Source organism: Miniopterus schreibersii, assembly GCF_964146895.1.
Source record: "Miniopterus schreibersii genome assembly, chromosome: 14".
Taxonomy (NCBI): domain Eukaryota; kingdom Metazoa; phylum Chordata; class Mammalia; order Chiroptera; family Miniopteridae; genus Miniopterus; species Miniopterus schreibersii.
In genome coordinates, this window is record NC_138114.1 from 46,197,477 (window position 1) to 46,218,605 (window position 21,129).

General features: G+C 45.8%; 2 protein-coding genes across 2 annotated transcripts in view; one reads left to right on the top strand and one right to left on the bottom strand.

Annotated features, from left to right (window-relative positions):
- The first annotated feature begins 3,657 nt into the window (after positions 1–3,657).
- On the top strand, positions 3,658–21,035 carry TECTB (tectorin beta). The gene is made up of 11 exons (XM_081158166.1): positions 3,658–3,831; positions 3,995–4,146; positions 4,874–5,064; positions 6,421–6,563; positions 6,669–6,741; positions 11,303–11,406; positions 11,547–11,630; positions 15,450–15,612; positions 16,955–17,027; positions 18,086–18,118; positions 19,254–21,035. Exons 2-11 carry the CDS (start codon positions 4,071–4,073, stop codon positions 19,301–19,303), a joined length of 990 nt encoding a protein of 329 aa, XP_081014292.1. The 5' UTR covers positions 3,658–3,831; positions 3,995–4,070; the 3' UTR covers positions 19,304–21,035.
- LOC308566895 (guanylate cyclase 2G-like) overlaps positions 19,754–21,129 on the bottom strand; it is a gene marked incomplete at its 5' end in the record, with an annotated part of 34,544 nt that continues 33,168 nt past the window's right edge. Inside the window, one exon of the mRNA XM_081157908.1 lies at positions 19,754–19,831. The remainder of the gene's footprint in view (positions 19,832–21,129) is intronic.

Here is a 21,129-nt window from a genome sequence, read left to right on the forward strand (position 1 = left end):
AGCCCAAGGATACCGGCCTCAAAAGAATCAACTTTAAGGCACCTGCGTTAAGCACTTACGTGTGCCGGGAACCGTGTTAAGCAATTTACAGGTATTATTTATTTCATTAGGTCCTCGCGACAGCATCGAAGATAGGAAGCCTATTTTATAGATAAAGGCTTGGAAAGGTCAAGTTACATGCTCAAGATCACACAGTTAGAAGTGTGACAGAGACACTACTTAATTCCAGAACCTGTGTTCTTAGTTACATATGACATAATTCGGCACTGATGACAATAATGTATACTCTCTAGCAGGGACCCATTCCTCATAGACTCTCCCTTTGAATTTCCCAAGCCGAACTAAGCGTAAAATGAAAGTCTTCCCCGATGCCCTGCCCCTATAGAGGAAAATAAGCCATGTCAATCAAACTGATTTATAGTAGGGCCCCCTTATCCATGGTTTCACTTTCCAGGGTTTCAATTATCCACAGTCAACCACATTCTGAAAATATTAAATGGCAAATTCCACAAATAAACAATTCATAAATTTATTTATTTATTTTTTAATCTTCATCTGAGGATATGTTCATTGATTTTTAGAGAGAGAAAGAGAGAGAGAGAGAAACATCAATTGGTTGCCTCCCATACGAGCCTCAAACAGGGATCAAACCCGCAACCTAGGTATGTGCCCTGACCAGAAATCAAACCCAAAACCTTTTGGTGTATGGGGCAACCCTCCAATCAACTGAGCCACCCTGCCAGGGCAATACAATTCATAAATTTTAAATTTCACCCCATTCTAAGTATCAGGATGAAATCCCACTCCATCCCACCATTGACATGAATCATCCCTTTGTCCAGTGTCTCCGCACTGTGTACAATCCCCACCCATTAGTCACTTAGTAGCCGTCTAGGTTATCAGATTGACTGCCATGGTATTGTAATGCTTGTGTTCAAGTCACCCTTATTTTACTTAATAGTGGCCCCAAAGTGCAGGAGCCCTGATGCTGGCAATTTGGATATGCTAAGGAGAAGCTGTAAAGTGCTTACTATAAGTGGAAAGGTATGAAAGTATAAGAAAAAACATAGTATACACTGTGTAGTGGTCAGTACTAACTGTGGTTTGGGGCATTCACTGAGGATTTAGGAACCTATCTCCTACAGATAAGGGGGGACTACTGTATATTTAATATTCTGAGTAACACTATGTCATAGATATTATCGTATCCTTTCAGGAGTGGAGAAAATTAAGGCTCAGAGAAGCTCAGTAACTTGTCCAAAAACACACAGCTAGGAAGTAGTAGAGCTGAGCTTTTGATCCCAAGCCAACTGCAGGGCCTATCTGTCCAGTCTGACCCTAAACTGCCTCATAGCATCTTGCAGGAGCCCATCAGACATTCCCCCGAGAGACAGGAAAGGCCTTTATTTTCCCTGCAACACTTCCAGAGAGCGAATTCTGCCCTTGTAGGTCGGAGACAAGATGGTCCTGTTGACCTGCCTGGGCCAAGGCTGGCTGGAAAGAAGGACATACGGAAGATGCGTGAGAAGAATCTTCTTGAAATAGAAACAAGTATCCCAACATACGTAGAAGTGCAGCGCTAAGTTATCAGTGATGAATAACCGTTTGTGCCCAACCAGTCCTTGTTCCACCCTCTGTCAACCGTGCTCACTCTCCCACTTTCCTCCTCTCCGCCTTCGTCGCTCCACGCATCCACCATGCGCCCACTCAGTTCCTAGGCCTGCTGACTTGCCTGTGTCTTTCCAGAACCTAGCCCAGGGCCTGGTATACTGTAGGGGGGGCTCACTAAGTGTTTTTAAAAAATGGAGGGAGGAAGAAGCTCAGAGTTAGCGCCAAGGCCTAGAAAAGAGAAACTCAGAGAATTCACACATATGTTTCTGCTCAGGAAGTAATGCCTGTGATGAACTATAAAGACCCGTGTACATTTCTGGTATTTCCAGGCCACGCAAAATTCGATCCTAGGTAACAAAATATAATAATATGTCCTCTCCTCCCCCTCTCTACAGCCTATTTGGTCTTTATCTATAAAATACATTAATTGCTTGTGTGTCACACAATATAGGTATATCTTGTGTCACATAAACCCACAATGGACATTTTGTGTTACTTTTCTTTGGGGAAAAGGAAAACAACTCAGGAAAGAATATACATGTTGCCGGAAATTGTTAGTTGTCTGTTCATGTAATCTATTTATTTGTCTAGTGCAGTACTTTACAGCTTACAGGAGCCTCTCATTACTGCTCGCTCACCGTGTCAGGTGAGCCCAGGGCTACAGCCTCCTTTTACAGAGAAGGAAACTGAGCCACAGAAATTTTTAGGAGCTTGCCGTGTGGCCATCTCCTCAGTCCTTAGACACCATCACGGTAAGACACACCGTCGATTTAACCACAGGTTTTGAGAAACTAAGGAAACTCTGCCTCATTCTGTATGCATATTGCTCCTAAGACACATCTCAGTGTTTCTGAGACATTGTATTACGTGGGCTTGGGGGAAGGGTGTGTATCTTAAAATGAAGGAAGGACTAATATAAGTAGCAAAACAATGACAACCCTGTCTTCTAACTCAGAGTCATGGTATATAGATAATTTCATTTCTCAGCTACATTATAGAGCCCTGTGAGGCAGGGTATTTATTCTACACTTTTTTTAGATTTTTTTAATTGATTTTTTGAGAGGAAGGGAGAGGGAGAGAAAGAAGCATTGATGTGAGGGTGATACATCGATCGGCCGCCTCCTGCATGCCCCCCTACAGGGATCGAGCCCACAACCGGGCCATGTGCCCTGACCCGGAATCGAACCGGCAAACTTTTGATGCACCAGACGATACCCAACTAACTGAGCCACACTGGCCAGGGCTTTATACTCTTTCATTTGTCTCTCAGAAGGATTAATGTAGTGGTTTCTCTACAATATGCCCTCAGTTGATTGATAAAAGGGGCTGTTTCCTCTAAAACCAAAGATTAAAATAAACCCTAGTTTTTCATTTTTAAATTCCTGGGTGCTAAAATTCCCCAGGCAACATCTTTGGAAACTTCCCAGGAGTGGTGTTTTATCTGTTGTTTCTCGTTGGGATCTTGTTTGGTGACTAAGGGTTGATCATAAGATTGCCTTTCAATGTTCCCTCTTCCAGTGTCATTGCTCTGGGAGTCGAACCAAACTTTAGAAGCCTAGAGATCTACAATCAAAAGTTATATTTCAGGATGAAGTTCCAGAGGGACTTCAGGATGAAACTCTAGAAGTCCAAAGTTTATTAAAAAATATTAGAGAGAAAAAAATCTTTAACATATTTGCATTCACAAAAACAGCCTATTTTTTGTTTGTTGGGTTTAAAACTTCTGAACTTAAGGCTTTTTGAGCTCAAAGCTTAGAGAGCTTCCATTTAAAAGTAAGAAATAAAGCAAAGAAAGCAAGACCTAAAGAAAGAAAATTGTCACCTGAAATTGTGCAGAAATTAGGTTGCCTCCAATCAGGTTTGTTTTGTTTTTTGTACAGAGGGGGGAAAATTCAACTTTTTATTCCAATCCTGGTTGAAGTGGTTAAAAAAAAAAAGTTTTCCAACCCTGTGAAGTAAAAGAAATTAGACTCAAGTGGCCGTAACTGAGCTTCCCATCGGATTATTATGCAAGGTCCCCTTTATTTGCCCCGCAGTGGATAATGCGGGCTCATTGTGGTTTATCTGGAGCCGGCTTCTTTTACAGCCGCGGGCTGTATAAAGTGGGGCTAGGCCTGGGGGCTGGAGAGCTGGGCGGCATCGGGGAGCCAGCACCCGCCGAGAGAATGAGAGAGACCGAGGGGAGCGCGAGCGACTCCAGGCGCTGCTGACGTCCCAGTGGTATGAGCCCCACTTTTTGCCTCTCGGTGCAGACAGGAACCATTGGAAAGAGGGGGTGGGCGGCATCACGGGTCCCCCTTGGAAAGTCCCCCCGAGGCTGTGCGTGCTGCTGAAGGGTGTTCTCCCCCTTCACTTTATCTCCTCGCTCGTGTTTCTGATCTAGGATGATCGAGGCTCGGGCCCTGGCAGGCCCGTGAACACCTGGCCAGCTCGGTTCGGCCACCAGGCCCTGAGAAGCGATGGTGCTGAGGGCCTTCGTCCTGTTGGCCGTCCTTGTGGAAGCCTCTGCGAAATCCTGCACTCCAAATAAAGCAGGTATGCCCCCGCTAGTCTGCTTCCCCGAAAGGTCCCGAAACTCCCCTGTGCAAAGCTCAGAGCTCTGTGCTCGCAGAGTTATGACAATGCAGCGATACAGCCAAGGAGAAGCCCTCAAGCCCCAGTGCCAATCAGTTTCCCACAGGAAGTAAAAGTGTACTGAATAAAATTAGACTTTTTTAAAATTAGAGAATGTTAGATAGATGGATAGAGAGAGAGAGAGAAAATCTCCACATTTTTTCTGTTTTCTACTTGACTGTTGAGTCTCTATCCTATGCCATGAATTACTGTTTCCCATGAATGGGGTTTGTTTGTGGGTTTTTTTTAAGGTATGTGTTATTTTCATGAGGTTTTTTAAAAATTTTTATTTATATATAAATTCTACGTATATATAATTTTTTTTATTTTAAAATTATATCTATATATCCAATCAATGCAATCTGGTTTCACAGACATATTCCTTAAAATAAATTAAAGTTTAAATTGGACCAACTTTGAACATGTTAGATATAGTACAGATATTACACAGATGCAGCAAAAACTATAAAAGTGGAACTTCAATGCCTGAGGTTTGGGGAAAACTTTTATAACGGGACATGAAGAATAGTAGGGAAAGTGTTTTTAACCGGTTGGTTTGCATGTTCAGGTGTAGCTGGAACCCACTGTGACTTATGCAGGTTGTTGTGATCACCATATCTGATTCCTAACACGTGTACCCTCTTTCCAGATGTCATCCTCGTGTTCTGTTATCCCAAAACCATCATCACCAAAATCCCCGAGTGTCCCTATGGATGGGAAGTACATCAGCTGGCGCTCGGCGGGCTGTGTTACAATGGGGTCCATGAAGGAGGTTACTACCAATTTGTAATCCCAGATTTGTCACCTAAAAACAAGTCCTATTGTGGAACCCAGTCCGAGGTAAGTTCACGCCCCATGATGAGGAGTCGCTAAGATGGGACAACTGGGCCCAAGAAGAAGGTGTCTGCTGTCCATCCTTCAAAGGATTTAGAATTCACCAGTTTCCTTTTAAGAGTCAACCTTACTTCCTGGGATGTTAGTGTAACTTAAATTCTTCTCTTCTGCCTAGTTTACATGACTCTTTGCATTGGAATTTTATTCTCTGAATTTGTTGCTGGAGTCAACCAGGCCACCTTCCGTGAATAGAACTACCTACATTTCCCACCTCTGCTTTGCTTTGAGTTCTGAGCATATCCCGATAAGCTGCCACTCTTCCTGGGTTGCATGGGCAGGACATCCTCTGCCCGAGACTTTGAGGTGGTGATAAAGTGCATGTGGAAGGGCATTTAAAGGAGTAACCAAAGTACAACACAATTCATAATTAGGTCTTGTGAAGTACCCAGGAAAGGTCATCAGAATTAAAAGGAACCATAGGCAACCTCTTGCCAATATCCTATATGACAGAGGAGAAATCTGAGACCTCCCAATAAACTCACTAGAGAGGGGCCACAGACCCAGGAGGGATGTAGTCATAGTCAGGGAGGGAGGCTGTTCCATTGCTGATGTCCCGACTGCCTTGACCACAGAAGACTGTACAGAAATAAGGTCTCAGAAAAGGGGAGCAAAGATCTCCCAGGGCCAGCTCCTCTTCCTAAAGACCCCACAAAAATTCAGTGATTACATGGAAAGAGTCATGGGCATGATTAACAAAAACATCATGTCTTTGAGTATCCTGGTAAAGTGAACCAGAAATTATCTGTGTGGTCTTAGGCAGGTCACTTCTCAAGTGGATGTTCAGGATCCCTCCTGACTCTAATAGTCTGTGATTTTAGTGTGTAACAGGCCAGAGGAAAGAGTCTCAGAAAGAAGAGTGCTCATGATTGGAAGGAGCATAGAGCAAAGAACTAGACAGTAATGTTCTAGAAATGGAAGATTTCTAGGAATCACCCTAGTGGGTGAAGGTATTCATGGAAGATGACTGGGATAGGAGAAATGGGTGAAAAGCTGATGTTGGGAAGTAAAAGATTCCTGAGCCAGTTCTTCTTGGTCAGAAACCCAGAAGGTATATGGATGTCTTTTAAGCGCACAACGTTCAGCTTAGGTTATTTTAAACAATCATAGTTGAACAGGCTCAAGAACTCTTTATAGAAATGATCAGCCCACCCAGACAGAAAGAGTAGATGCAATTCTCAACGGCAGACATTCGTGTCTCCCTAAGGGGCTTTTGTCTGAGCTGTCGCCAATCGCTCTTTTCAGAATCCTCCTCATCATCATGGGGGTACAGGCCCACCCTAACTGCCTTTTTCCTTTCTCCAGTACAAGCCCCCCATCTACCACTTCTACAGCCACATTGTTTCCAATGACAGCACGGTGATCGTGAAGAACCAGCCTGTGAACTACTCCTTCTCCTGCACCTACCATTCCACCTACTTGGTGAACCAGGCTGCCTTTGACCAGAGGTAAGTTGCTCGGAGAGTGGGGGTCTGGCTGCCTTGTGTGTGCTCTGCAGTCCCTGTCAATCAGGCGTGTTTCAGTCCTTATGCAAAATTCTCTCCCCTTTTCAGAGTGGCCACAGTTCACGTGAGGAACGGGAGCATGGGCACATTTGAAAGCCAATTGTCTCTCAACTTCTACACTGTAAGTGTCCCCATTGCTGCCCTGTGGCCTCTCCCGGAGATGATGGGGTGCTTCCTTAGGATTCGCTCTTCCCGAAGCTCTATTCAGAACTCCTTTCTTAAATCCAAGCTAAGATGAAAGCTTTGGACTAGCTTTAAGCCTCTTTAAAAACTAAATGCCGCAAAAAGGCAGATTCATAGACTGGATGGAAGAGCTGAAAGGTACCACAGAGAAGAGAGATCAATCTCCCCATTTCATAGATGAGAAAATTGAGGCAAGAGAAATCCTGTGAGTTGTCAATGGTCAATAGACAGTAAGACAACCAATGTTTAACTCTTTAATCAAGATTAGTTTCCACTACAGCCCACTCTAGACATTTATATGTAGGATCTAGCTCATGTTAAAACATTTGCATAAAGTAGTGAGCTTCCTACGTGGGCCAGGGCTACGGAGAGAGGTGGGAGTGGGTCTCTGCTGCTTAGTTCTTAGGTCTCCAAAGCCCTCCACTCAGTGGGCTTCCTCATTGTCTGGTTTGGGCATGCAGCCTATGTCGACATCGAAGTTAAAGGCACATTTTGGTCTCTCTCAAACTAAAGTGCTCCGGAGAAACTAAAAACACAATGGCCACTAGCCCAGCTGCCCTCCTGTTTAGAAAAGGTGCTTTGTTGTTAAACCCGCAGCTTTCAGTGACGAGGCAGATACATAGCGACACTAGCCGAGCCAGCTAGAGGAAAACACAGGCAGAAATAGAGACCTTTACATAGAACATTAGAACTAGAAGATATCCTTAGAGGCCATCATGTTCAAACCATTCATTTCACAAAGAAAACAACTATATTACCTGGATCCCTACTGACCTTGAACTCTTTGAACTTGCTTTACTTACTTCCCCGGAAGCTATTAATCCTGTTGAACTCAGAAGGTAAGAAAAGACCCTAAGATCACCTGGTCCATGTTACAGATGAGGATCTGAAGCCCAGAAGGAGGAAATGACCTGCCCCATATCCCACTGATATTTCGGAGCAGTGTCCAGTCTGGGAGACAGATCTCCTAACCCTGCTCTTTGAGACAAACTTACTAAGAAAGGAATGAAGCTGAAGTTTTGAAACCCCTCACTGCACAGGACCCTTTCAAGGCACTGTGTCTAATTTTTGCATTGAAAATTTTGATCCTTTTATTTAAAAAGGGCTCTCCAAGTTAAATAAGCTTCAAGGTCCTACAAAACCTAGATCTGCCCCTGGTCACAGACACTAGTGGTTAAGTCCTGAAAAAAAAGGAACCCCATATAGCCCCTGGACCTGTGATCAGGAAGGTAAACACAGTAATGAAAGCCAGGGTGATGAAAGGATGCCAGAACCACTGCAGTAACTGATGAAGGTTGTCCAGAGAGAAAAATAGGTTTCACACATTGACAACAGTCTCAGGGGATGTCATAATGACAGACTATGTTTGCCACAGAGTCTCTGTCCGGAAGTGTGTGATTGTTATTTTAACCAGATAAAATTATAGTTATGAGCCGATGAAGATTTTACAACAGTGGGAAATGGAGAGGCACCAGGATTGTCGCAAATCATCACCTGCCATCAGCTATTTTGGCCTAAGTTTCAGACATAAATATCAGACTTTAGAACTGGAAGGAATCTATTGTTTTTTAGGAGAAAAAAAATTAAGAGGCATATCCTCAGCATCACCCAGGCCGTCCTCTGGGCTGATAGACGTCACAGGATGCCTCTTTGAACTGTTGTAGAAATGAGGCTAAGGCCTCCCCTGGGGCCCACCAAACAGGACAAACAGGCTCAGCACAGAGGGGGCTCTGATGTTACAGGCAGAGTCTTTTTTGTGCTGATTAATATTCCCACCATGGCCTCAGTTTCCTATGCCTGACCCATGCAGTTGGTATTTTTCTTTTCCTCCCTTCTTCCACTTTGAGAGCATTCTTGTGTGTTTCTGAAGCAACAGCTGCTCCCTGCATATATTTCCATCAAATTACCAGTGACAGAGCTGTGCCCTAGATTGCACAATGAAATCAATGCCCCGCTAATTGCTTAGGATTCCGAGAACTCCAAATGCTGGGCTCCAAAACCACCGGTTCTACTCAGCATGCTTCCTCTCTTCTCTCCCTCCCCCCTCCCAACCACTCCTGCCAATGGACCATGGTTGGTATTCTTAGAAAAAAGTTATTTTGACTCCCAACCCAAAATAAAGGGAGGTAGTCAGCTTGCAGAAGTAGCCTAGCACTGTGGTTAAGAAAATAGGCCTTAGTATACCATTGGCTTGAAAGCCTTGTTCTACCATTTACTAGTTGTGTGACCTTGGGCAAGTTAATGAACCTCTCTGGGTTTCCACCGATGTATTTGTTAAGTAGGGTTAATAATAGCATTTGCCCCATCGATTTGTTATGAGGATTAAATGAATAATCGTTATGAAGCACCTACCAGAGTGCCAAGCACAAGGTAAGTGCCTGTGAAACCAGCCATTCTCCTGATGTTAGTCTTTGACCCCATTTAAAGTGGAAACTCTGATAGCTTCTAGAACAAGCATTGTTACCTTTAAAGGTTGAACATCAATATCAGTATGGGATTAGAGTGACTTATATTCAATTGAAATGGTGCTGACCATTCCTCTTAGATAGAGACGAACGAAAAAGCTTGAAATGGAACAAATACAAGAGGCCAAAATCATAGACTTCCAGAGTCAGACCAAATCTCAGAGTGATCAACCTTGACTTTCCAAGCAAAGTCCAAAACCCTTCTGCAAGATTGCTGAGGGGTGCGCTCCCTACCACTTCCGAGGACACATGGGAAGAAAACATCTGATTTCTAGGTGGCCTGAGTGCACTGCCCTGGCCAGATTTGCAATCAGTAAAATAATGTTAAGAGTTGCTAGAAGATGATTCTGAGGCCTATTATCAGGTTCCCTGAATTTGAACGGTAGGGGGTTAAAGTCCATTTTAACTAGATATCCTTGTTGCCATTGTTTACTTATTGCAGTTCTGCAAAGCTCCAAGTCCATGATCCTCAATATTTTAACTAGTATCCTGGTTTAAGTTTTATGCTTCTATTACACAAAATCATCATCATAAAAAGATTTCTGCAAGGTAGGTGAAGGCAAAGGTTATGCCCATTTTGAAGATGGGGAAATTGAGGCCCAAAAGGCTGATTTGCCTATAGTGTGTCCCAAGTTAGTGATGGGAGCTAGGATTAACCCAGGATCCGTATCCTTCCATCATGATGTTTATGTCTCTGGAAGCTAAACTCAGAGAGTAGTTAAAGGTCGTTTCTAGAGTTGAATGACCCCAAGACTCTAAGAGTGGAGAAATCAGCCTCATTTGGGTAAGTCAGCTGTAAACACTGCTATTTATTCCTAATAACTCACCCAGAACTGCCTGATGAAAATGACAGGTGAAGACCACACACTCCAGCCCCATGAACAAAGGTGGTCATGACTCCCTATTGCACAGAGTTGAAACCACAGTTTCAATTGGATCCATCTCCATAGCCTCTGGATCAACTTCATCTCCTGCGCTCCACTCACTTCCTACTCCCTGCCCCCAACACCTCCCCTTTACTCAGGCATATTGGCTTCCTTGCTGTCCTGCTGGCCACACTCTCACCTCAGGGCCTTTGCCTTGGCTGAAACACCCTTCCTTGGATGCCTGCGTGCACTGTAGAAGTATTTCTTAGTATCAGTACTTAGCCTGGAATCACAAGCTCCTCACCACCCTCAAGCCTTGGTTCAACTATTACATCCTCAATGAGGCCTCCCCAACTACTCTATTTACCATTGTAGTTTACCCCTCCTTGCACTGCCAATCTGCCTCGCCCTGCTCGAATTTTCTATAGTTTTTCTATATTATGTACTATAGTCTATTCCAACATACGTACTTTACTTGCATATTGTCTATGGTCTGTCTCCCCTGCTAGAATGTCGGGTGGCTGGAGACAGAGACCTGTGTTTCGTTACCCAATAATTTCAATAGATAGAACATTCTGCCATAGAGATTAGTCCAAAAGAGAGAGCGGTGCCTGACACATAGCAGGTGATCAGTGAGTTGTTGCTGGTGGTGGTGGTAACTGCACTGGGAATCGGATCATAAACTTTCCAGCCCACACTGGAATCAGCTCAAAGAGAGGGGGAGAGGGAGAGAGAAACATCAATGATGAGAGAGTCATTGATCGGCTGCCTCCCGAAACCCAGGCATTTGCCCTGAGAGAATTGAACCGTGATTGCCTGGATCCTAGTTCGATGCTCAACCACTTAGCATCACTGGCCAGACTGGGCTCCACTTTTTTCCCATCAGTCAAGCCTTGTTCCTCTTTGGCACAGATGAGACGTACAGTGCATGTCTCACTGTGACCAGCAAATCCAGACACGTGATGTCTTCATCCCTTCTACTGGGGCACCAGCATCCTAGGAGGTTCAGCTCCTCTGGTCCTGGAGGGTCTCACAGTGGTCTCATGTGCCTGTGCCCTTTGGGTTGATCTCCACCCCACCCCCACTCCATCCCAGTTCACCTGCTCCTCTCAAACCCCACTGCTCAGTCTGAGAGGTCATAATGCCCAGTGTCAATTTCCTTCCAAAGAACGCCAAGTTCTCCATTAAGAAAGAAGCCCCTTTTGTCCTGGAGACATCCGAAATCGGTTCAGATCTGTTTGCAGGAGTGGAAGCCAAAGGGTTAAGCGTTAGGTAAGTACATTCCCTCCATGTTTATATGTTTAAAGACAAAGAAAAGAAAAAAAAGATTAGCAAAGAGACTTTTCAATCACAAGATGTTCCGAGGCATGCAGCTCTCTGGCTCACAGTGATGCATTTTGTTTCATTATCAGGTTTAAAGTGGTTCTGAACAGTTGCTGGGCCACACCCTCGGCTGATTTCATGTATCCCTTGCAGTGGCAGCTGATCAACAAGGGGTAGGTACTGCTCCCTGGCACACAGGGCTGAGAGGTGGGGCCAGGCAGGTCCAGGGCTACTCTGGCCAGGGATAGCTTGGGAGGAAGAGGTGCGCCTCTTGTAGCTCATTAGTGACATCCTCTGTGCTTCCAGGCTGAGGGCTGATACTAGCAAACATTTATACTGTGCTTTCTGGTACCAGGTACTGTTCTGAGAACTTTATCATATATTAATTCATTTGCCTTACAACATGTAGGTGTTGTTCCTACCATCCCCATTTCCCAGATGAGAAAACTGAGGCACAGGAGGGGTAAAGTAATGTCACATAGTTTGTGTGGGGGGAGGGGGAGTGTGTTCACATCCAATCAGTCCGACACCAGAACTCTGGTGGGGACTCAATTAGATAATCCATGTAGAGAGTTTAGCACCAAGTACCTAATCACTATCCAACTGATTTAAATAATGTCATTGTTTTTCTTATTAATTCAGTAGATAACGAAGAGCTCTTAACATTTTTGAGTAGAGGACTGAAGTATTGGAAGTGCACAATAGGCGCGAAGTCATACATAGGATGTTGAGAAACAGTGCACGGGAGGTGGAAAGACCAGGTTAGAGGCAGTGGTGGCTACTGAACCACAGGTGACAATACCTGACGCGAGGTGCAGCCAAGTGAATGGATAGGTCATCCAAGGGAGGGAGAAATGGTAAAAACTTAGCCACCAATTGGATATGCTGTGCAGAGAAGGGCAGGACAAGAAGTGTGAGGAGTGTGTGACAGAGATGGCTTTGTTTTGCTGAGCCTGTGATTGTGAAGGGGAAGAATTGTTTGTTGTTGGCTGCTGGGTACGGGGCTTTCTGGATAAGGGGTTTTGGATTCTCCCTGAGCACAGGGATGACATGTTAAGCTTGAAATGACAATTGTCCAGAAACACTTAGAATGGTAATGTAGGAAAACAGAGGTGGGATGGAGCTAGGCTAGAGATGCAGACGATGTCCCCACGATGAACAGTAAATATGGAAGAGCCATTCCCCAGACCAAAGCAGACCGCGTGCCCTTGTTACTTCCAGAACCCGTCAGGGCTCAAGTAAACATCGGGGCCAGGGACAAAAAGGATTAGATAACAAAGGCCGAGCCACTTTGGACCTTTAACTATTTTTATTTAACAAATACTTGTAAAGCACTTACAACATACCAGACATTGCTCTAGCCAGGTGCTTTGCAAATATTAATATATTCACATTCCTTTAAAGCCTTATGAAGTAAGTAGTAGAATAACTTCTATTTTATGGATGAGAAAACTGAGACACAGACAGGTTCAGAAATCTGTCCAAAATCTAGAGCTAGTAAGAGGACCGATGATCAGGCTCAGGCAGCGTGACTTCCTGGGTGGCGTGAATAGGACAGGCCAGCAGAGCCACATCTGGGCATCCCAGCAAAGCCTCCTGCAGAGATGGGAGCTTCGTGGGGGTGCCTATTTCCCACCTGTCACTGAGTGATTCCTTTAGGTTCTGTTGAATGGCACAATCAAATGAGCCTCAGGGAGATTCTGAAATAAAGCATTGACCTACCAGGACCTGAAATACCGCCCAGCATTGAGAACCTCTCAGGTAATAGCCACATAGGGCAAAGGCCTCTGCTACATCATGGGATTGCTACCTGCAGATAGTTCTGGGGCCATTGCTCACCTGACAGATGTGTAATGTGAGAGAAAAAGGAATTCTTGCACTTTGGAGTAGCTTATACAAGTGTCCCTCAAACTCGAGTGTGCACAGGGATCACCCAGGGTGCTTGTTGCACATGCAGGCACGCAGTAAACCTACCCCATCAGAAGGTTCAGGGGTGCAGATTTATGCACAGATATATGGGGGAATTCCTGATCTATTTCCATACCCTGCCTAGTTGAAATGGCCCTTGAGCTCAGAGATACATGCACAAGGAATAGTGCCAATGGGGAGAACTTCCACAACCTCCCAGATGCTTCAGGGTCACAGTGTGCCCTTTTGGAGGGAAACCCAGTTTTTAAGAGTGCCTGGTGAGATCAGAGTAGATCTATCATCAGGAAGTTTGATCCTGTGTGAGGAAGGAGACGCCCGTGGTGATGGTGTGAGACCTCCCTGTAGGCTTCCACCCTCCAGAGAGATCTGTCACAGAGGGGCAGGTGCCACGGCCATTGCCAAGAGGCAGCAGGGCCAGACATCTAGTCCTCCCATGACTTGCTGCCTCCCCACCCCCGACAGAGCTCTGCTTACATTGTTTTCCACTGGCTGACACCATGCCTTGGGCACTTCAGCTTCAAGGAACTATTTTAAGAACTTACGTCTTGAGTTTGTACAAGAATCTCAGGTTGATTGACCAAATGATCCTCCAAGAGTCTTGTTTCACAGCTCGGAAAATGCCCCCAGCTCTGTCACTGCTCAGAGGCCACCACAAACAGAGGCCAGCTTCTGAGCCCTGGTCCCAATATAAGGCACAGCTTCCATGCCTGGCTCCCCCCATGAACTCTCAGAGTTACCCTTCCTTCAGTCCCATCTCTAACTGGGCCCCTAGCCGGTTCTGATGGAGCGGGGTGGGGAGGTTTATCATGAAGCTCCCCTGGAGTAGCTGGGGCATGTAGAGTTGGATTAATACAGTCAGGGACACGCTCCAGGCGGCGCATTAGCTTTGGGACCCACTGTGGGCCTGAAGCTTTTGAACCCGCAGCCCTTTTCCACAGAGGACAGATTCCAGTGCACCTGTTACCTGAAGACAGTGAACCCCCATACCTGTAGGTCTCGCTGTACATTCCCACAAATGACGATTTGCTCCCAACACCTGACTGTCTGGAACTTGAGAGGGAATCAGTATGTGCTTGGTAAATGAGAAAGTATTTAGCTTAAACCAGGGTTTCTTGATCTCGATACCACTGACATTTGGGGCTGCATCATTCTTTGTTGTGTGTATGGAGGTGGAGGTGGGGGGTGGGGGTCTGTCCTGAGCATTGCACAACTGTGTATAGCATCCCTGGCCTCCGCCCACTAGATGCCAGTAACACCTTCCCCAAGTCATGACAACCACAATGCCAAATGTCCCCTGGAGGGCACATGGCCCCCAGGTGAGAACAAATGGCTTCAGCAAATGCCCACCTGTGTTATTATTTTTTCTTTTACAGCAACTGTTACACTTGGGACTTACACATAAAAAATACGAAGAAGGAAACAGGAAACAAAAGCTGTCTATAATTCAACCACACCATAATAGCCAGGGCTAACATTTAGATGGCATCCTTCCCGTCACTGTTTTCTGTTCTTATGTTTAAACTATGGCCACATTTTTAAAAAGGTAATTATATAATAAAACAGATATGGAATTTAAATAGTATAACATAAACCCAAATTCCCAGTGGCAGAGCCTCGCAAGACACACAGAGACACGTGCTGGGTGTGGCTTGGACTGAGGTGGCTGTGGCGGCTCTTTGGGGGATGCTGTCCCGGCGCTGTTGTGTCTATCCTGCGCGCACGTGGGAGTCTGCACATACCCCAGTGCTCCCAGGGGGGTATCTCAGGGATGGCTCTCCTTTGGGACAGATGTGCGGTGTGAGGCTTCTCCTAGCCGTCACCCCACCGTAGGCCGACTGTAGAAGGGGGATAACCACACCCACCTCAGAGCCCCTCACCTTCACCCCACAGTCCGAGGGCGAGTGAGATGCTGCCCGTCGAAGGGCCTCGGAAGGACAGCGTGCTGTGCAGGAGCCCACGGGGGTGTTGCTGCTCCGGTACAACGCTCGTGGGCTGGCCTGAGACATTCTTGCTGTGTTTTACCCGATAACATTCTCTCCACCCCCCCCCCCCACGTGCTTCAGCTGCCCCACCGATGAAACTGTCCTCGTTCACGAGAACGGGAAGGATCACAGGGCGACCTTCCAATTCAACGCCTTCCGGTTCCAGAACATCCCCAAACTCTCCAAGGTTTGGTTACACTGTGAGACGTTCATCTGCGACAGCGAGAAGCTCTCCTGCCCGGTGGTGAGCGGCCTCTCCCCACGTCGAGAATGCTACCCGAGGCGGGGGGGGGGGGGGGGGCTGGCATGTGAGAGGCTGTATTTTTAGCTGGGAAACTGTAACCAGACCAGGGTAGGTGAGTGCTGAGGACACGCTGAAGGAAAGGACGCTGAGTGTGGGGCAGACACTCTGGGCCCTGTCCACCCTGCCACCAAGCTACAGTCTGGCACGTCATTTCACCTCTGGAGCCTGGCTTTGTCATCTTTAAAGACAGAGGGGTGACAAGTCCTGGTGGCCCTTTCCTTTCCAGAGAGCAGTGGTAGGTAAGATGAAGGTGATACCGGACACAGAAATGCTTTGGAAAAAAGTTAAAAGCACAAGAGAAATTGAAAATCTCAGTGGTAGCAATAAGTTCTGGATGGAAGTCAAAAGGTGGGTATTTTTAGCTCTTGACTGGCAGGTTTCCCTTCCTCACTCCACCCCCCACCCCCACCAAAAAGTTTCAACAGCATCGATCAGCAGGTGTAGCTGATTCAGATGACAGAGAGTTTCCTTCAAAACCTCACATGACCCTGGTCCTCTGAGCGGCGGTTCTAAAGTGTGGTCCAAGGCAGCCCCGGTTTCACCTGGGAACTGTTAGGGATGCGAATTCTCAGCCCCACCCCAGGCCCCCTGTGTGGGCCCCCACCTGTGCTGTCACAAGCCCTCAGGCTGATTCTGAACCGCGCTCGAGTGAGAACCGCTGCCTTAGGGACCTCAAGCGTTGTCCCAACGTCTACCTTTCACAGCCTCGCTCCGCGCCGTCTGGAAGGACACAGTATTTCTGAGACGGGCGCTGCTCACACCGCCTATAGCAACCAACAGACATAAGATTACAGTCTAGTTTACTGACTCATTTGGCCAGAAATGGTCACTTATGAGCACAAATAGAGAGAGAGAAGGGAGCAAGAGACACTTAACAATTGATGAAAGGATAATTATTGGCAAAACATTTTAAAAAGCAAAGAAAACGAACCAGAACACACTTTGAAAGCGTCCACTTCTCAAATCACTGTGGTGAGAGTAACTTAGCAAAAGCCTTATTCCTAACCCCAAAAAATGCCAATCCCCCCCACACCCAGTGACCTCTTCCGGCAGGATTTCCTCCAGCTTGACGAGTTAATACAGTAAAGCTCTCCTCTTCTCCAGTTAAAGAAGGGCTGAAAAATGTCTGAGTTATTTAAAAAATATGGTAATTCCTATCTGTTAGCTGGGGAGTTCTGACTCTATCAAGTTTGTGGCTGGTTTTCTAATCTCCGCCTCTCTCTCTTCTCTCCCGTGTTCATTCCTCCCCCCTTCCCTCCTCACCTCGCTTCTGGGTCTGCAGACTTGCAACAAACGGAAGCACCTCCTCCGGGACCAGACAGGGGGCGTCCTGGTCGTGGAGCTGTCCCTCCGCAGTAAGCGTCTCTGTCGCCCACGTGCTCGCAGTCACGCTGGGCTGCGTCCACAGGCACAGGTGGTTGGAGCATTTTAACTGAATTGCCAAACCAGCTGTGCCTGTAGACTCAACCTTCACCTGCAACTCGAGTCTTCTTAACTGGGGGGTGGGTAGCTCATGCCAAGCCAAGGAGCTGAGATTAGTCAGCTACCGCGAGGCCTGAATTCCGGTGCCCCTAAGGAATTAGGATATGCTGAGCTTCCAAATAGAACATGCGGTCAACAATAGTAACAGAAAATGAAATGTACTGGAAACATCCAGTGCAAGTCAACAAACTTGGATTGAGCAGCCAGAACTGTGCGTGGCCTGAGCCCTGGAGTTTCAGAAATACAGGAGCCCCCATGGGCTTTGTCCTAAAGAACTTAGCAACTTGAGGAGAGAGATGTTAAATGCTAAGGGAAAGGGAGATACTGTCAATGGCAGTCGGGGAGGGGGCCATGGAGTATATGACAAGGGCTTCAACCTAGTCCAGGGCTTAGGGAAGACCTCTGAAGGTTACCAGGCCATGGTTGGGGGTTGGGGGATGGAGGGGCAGTAATCCAGGCTGCCATGGGATTTTGTATGGCCTGAAAGCCAAGAATCTTTTTTATGCCGCTGAAACAAAAAAAATCAAAAGAATAGTATTTCATGACATACGAATTATATGAAGCTCAAATTTCAGTGTCTATAAAGAAAGCTTTTTGAACGCAGCCACACTTACTCATCTAGGTGTCGTCTCCAGCTGCTTTCACGATATGTCAGCAATGGCAATAGAGACCATCTGGTCCTCAAAGCTGAAGCTATTACCTATCTGGCCCTTTCCAGAAATTCGACCAGCCCCTGCCTTAGAGAGCTGAGGAGAAAACGGCATGAGACGAAGCCACTGTGAACCCCGCTATAAACTTTGTTCTAAAGGCGATGGAGAGCCTGTTGGTTTAATCAGGGGAGGAGACAGTCAGGTTGTGTTTTAGAAACAGCTCTGAGACTTCCATGGTCTTTTCCTAAACCTTCGGCATTCTCTCTCTTTATTCACTACAGGCAGGGGATTCTCGAGTCTCTATAGCTTCTCAGGTAAGGAAAAGAGGCTCCTCTGGGAAATGTCATGGGGCAATGCTTTTAACAGGCAGATGTGTGTTTTAAAAGAAGCTTACCTTAGGCCCCAGCATAGCCTGGAAGAGTTAAAAATTACTCTTTAAAGCACACCCAAGTGGGGCAGAGGGGATGGAGGTAGAGCAGGGAGGGAGGGGCCGGGGTAAACTGGATGAAGCAGAATTGAATCCCTCTCCCTGGCTCTCAGCAAAGACATCACCAGCTGGCTTCGCTTGTTTCCGGTATGTAGAGAACAGATGAGTGGTTTTCAGTGAGCTGTTCATTCAACAAATATTTGACCTCCTGCTATGGTTCTGCCCCTCATTAACTGAGTGACCTTGGGCAGTGACCTCACTCTTTATTCCCCAGTCTCTTCTAAGAATTGGGCTAGTAATTGCCCCTATCACACATAGCTGCTGTTTGGATTAAATATTACAGCTAAGGGCACCAAACACTGCCCAGCACACAGTAAACATCAGTAATGATCAGCCATAATTACTATAACACTGTACCAGGTGCTAGTCTAGGCCCTCTAGTCACTGCGAGGAGGCTGGTAAGGCCCCTGCCCTTCCTAACAGGTGTGAGGTGTGGGGATGGGGGTGGGGGAGGAAATATTTAGCAGCCAGGGCAGCCTCTCAGAGGAAGAAATGTTTCAGCTAAGGCCCAAGATCTCACCTGACCCATGGGAAGGAGGCAACTATACAAGGAGCTGGGGTAAGACAGTTCTGTTTGTTAACTCACAGATGTAGACTTTGCTCTTGCAATTACAGGAAATCACCTAGACCAACTTTTTAAGACTCTAACCCCAGATTCTCATTTTCCAAAAGAAGTTGTATAGCGAAAGCCCTACAGTGAAATACACCATCGCTGTGTATTTCAGATTCCCACCTGTCAGACGTTTATATCCCAAGTTTATCTGTTGGATTCTTTATACCGATGAGAGTGAGCAACAGAACCCCCAAAGGATGACCAAGACTGACTTTGTAGGAAATGCTTAGAGTTTATGAAAAGCTCCTTAACAGCCCTAGGGGGATTCTTTCGTTAGCGCCCCTGCTGAGTAGTCCTTGATCCTGGAGGAGCTGTTTCTGAGCTGTCGCCTGCTCTGTCTGCTTCACAGATGTTCTCTACCACCTGGTCGTGATGCTGGGGATCTGCGCCGTGTTATAGGAGCTGGCCAGCAGGCAGCTGCAGCCCCTCTGCCCTAGATCATCTCCGTCGATGACAAACACATTTTCTGTGCTGCCAGAAAGCACACACAGAAGGCCGTATTGTTGGGGAACAGGCAATAGCGCTTTGCCAAATATGCGTTCCGATGATTTTTGTGAATTTCAGTGATTGTTTTTCTTTGGCGCCCCACTTCCTCTCGTTCTTAGCCCCTGCAGGCCCCCTCCTGCCACTGGCGGAGGAGCCTTCTTTCCCTAAACTCGAGTCAGGGCTGTGGCAGACTCCTTTGAATGTTATTCTGATTTTAAAAGACCAGCACATCCAACCAAGAGCAGCCGAGCATTTTGAGGAGAATGTAGGGCATAACCACAAAGTCACTGCTGAGCACAGAATGCACAGGAAGAGCCAATTCTGACGAAGGGGCCTTTGCCACTGATGCTGACGATTCTAACCGGAGGATCACAGCTGAGCCCCAGGGGTTCAGATGATGGTGTGGGAATCAGAGTGGAATACCATCGTTTTTGCTCAATTCTGCATAATACAAAGGGAAACAATTCTTGAGATCCCCTAGTGCTAACCCAATTAATCTTATTACAGGGGCTCTCAAATATGTATAAACATTACATAGGTATAAGCTCCTCATGTTTATTGCTGATATATATTTCTAAAAATCAAAAGAAAATTACAAATTAAATAGGAATAAAGCTACAGGAAGAATAAAACTGACATTAATGTAACATAATGTGGCATTGACTAAACGGAGCTGTTGATTACATGACTACAGATTGGTAACCACGACAGGTTCTCTGAAGCTTGTCAACCCCATCCCACCGTAGGCCTTTTGATGCTCAATGCTCTATTTTTTTTATATTTGCTCTACTAAGAAATCCTTATTTGTACAGAACTGTCTCGCCTCATTTAGCTTCTACTTCAACCTTCAGAGCCACATCTGTTTTGTCTCAATAACTTATGATCATTAGCATGAAACCAACAACACAAAATTAGAAACACAATGCAAATTTGGCCAATGAAATCTCATGGTGACACACCTTGATAACACTGCCCCTCCCCTCCCCAGTGACCCAGAATATGTTGATATTAGTAATTTACATTGTCAACAAAACAAAGACTGAACAAACCAATCCTGGTGAAGAATTGGCAGGTCCCTGAGAAGCACTGTAGACCCCAGTCTGAGGCTAGAAGCTGGGGTGAGATAGAAGAGGTCAGAGGTCTAAGTTCTTTCCTTAGTCTTGTACAGACTTAATTAGTGGGCTATAATTGGAAAACACATCTATTTGTATCTCTGTATTTTATGTATTTGAGAAATTCTGAGATCTGTAGTTTGATGGTTCTCTTACAATTGTGTTAACAAACTCAGAAATGAAGCAAGCTCTCAAATCTCTGGAGACAGAGTAATGTTTGTGTAGCAATAGGCTAGATTAAAATGACTTGGTGTAGTCTAAACCAGTCCTGGCGCTGATCTCAGACCAGCTGGGCATCTCTTCTTTCTGTAAATTTAGAATTATTGTAGCCAGGAAGGACAGGAGACATATTTTATTGGTTCTAGTGAAAACTCTTAAATAGCACACTCCCAGCCATAATCAAAACCCCTGGTTGCCAGAGTAAAACAATGTTGTATTAGTTTTGCTTTACTTTATCATAATGTTTAATGATCTTGTATCTCTACCTGGTGCTATGGAATAAATAAAATGCCTTAAAATAAATAACTTATGACTAAGCTCACAGTGTTAATATATCATGTTGATAGGTAATTTCCAACCCTCCCTATGGTTTCTGCAACTAGAGATTCTTAGACTCATATAATCACA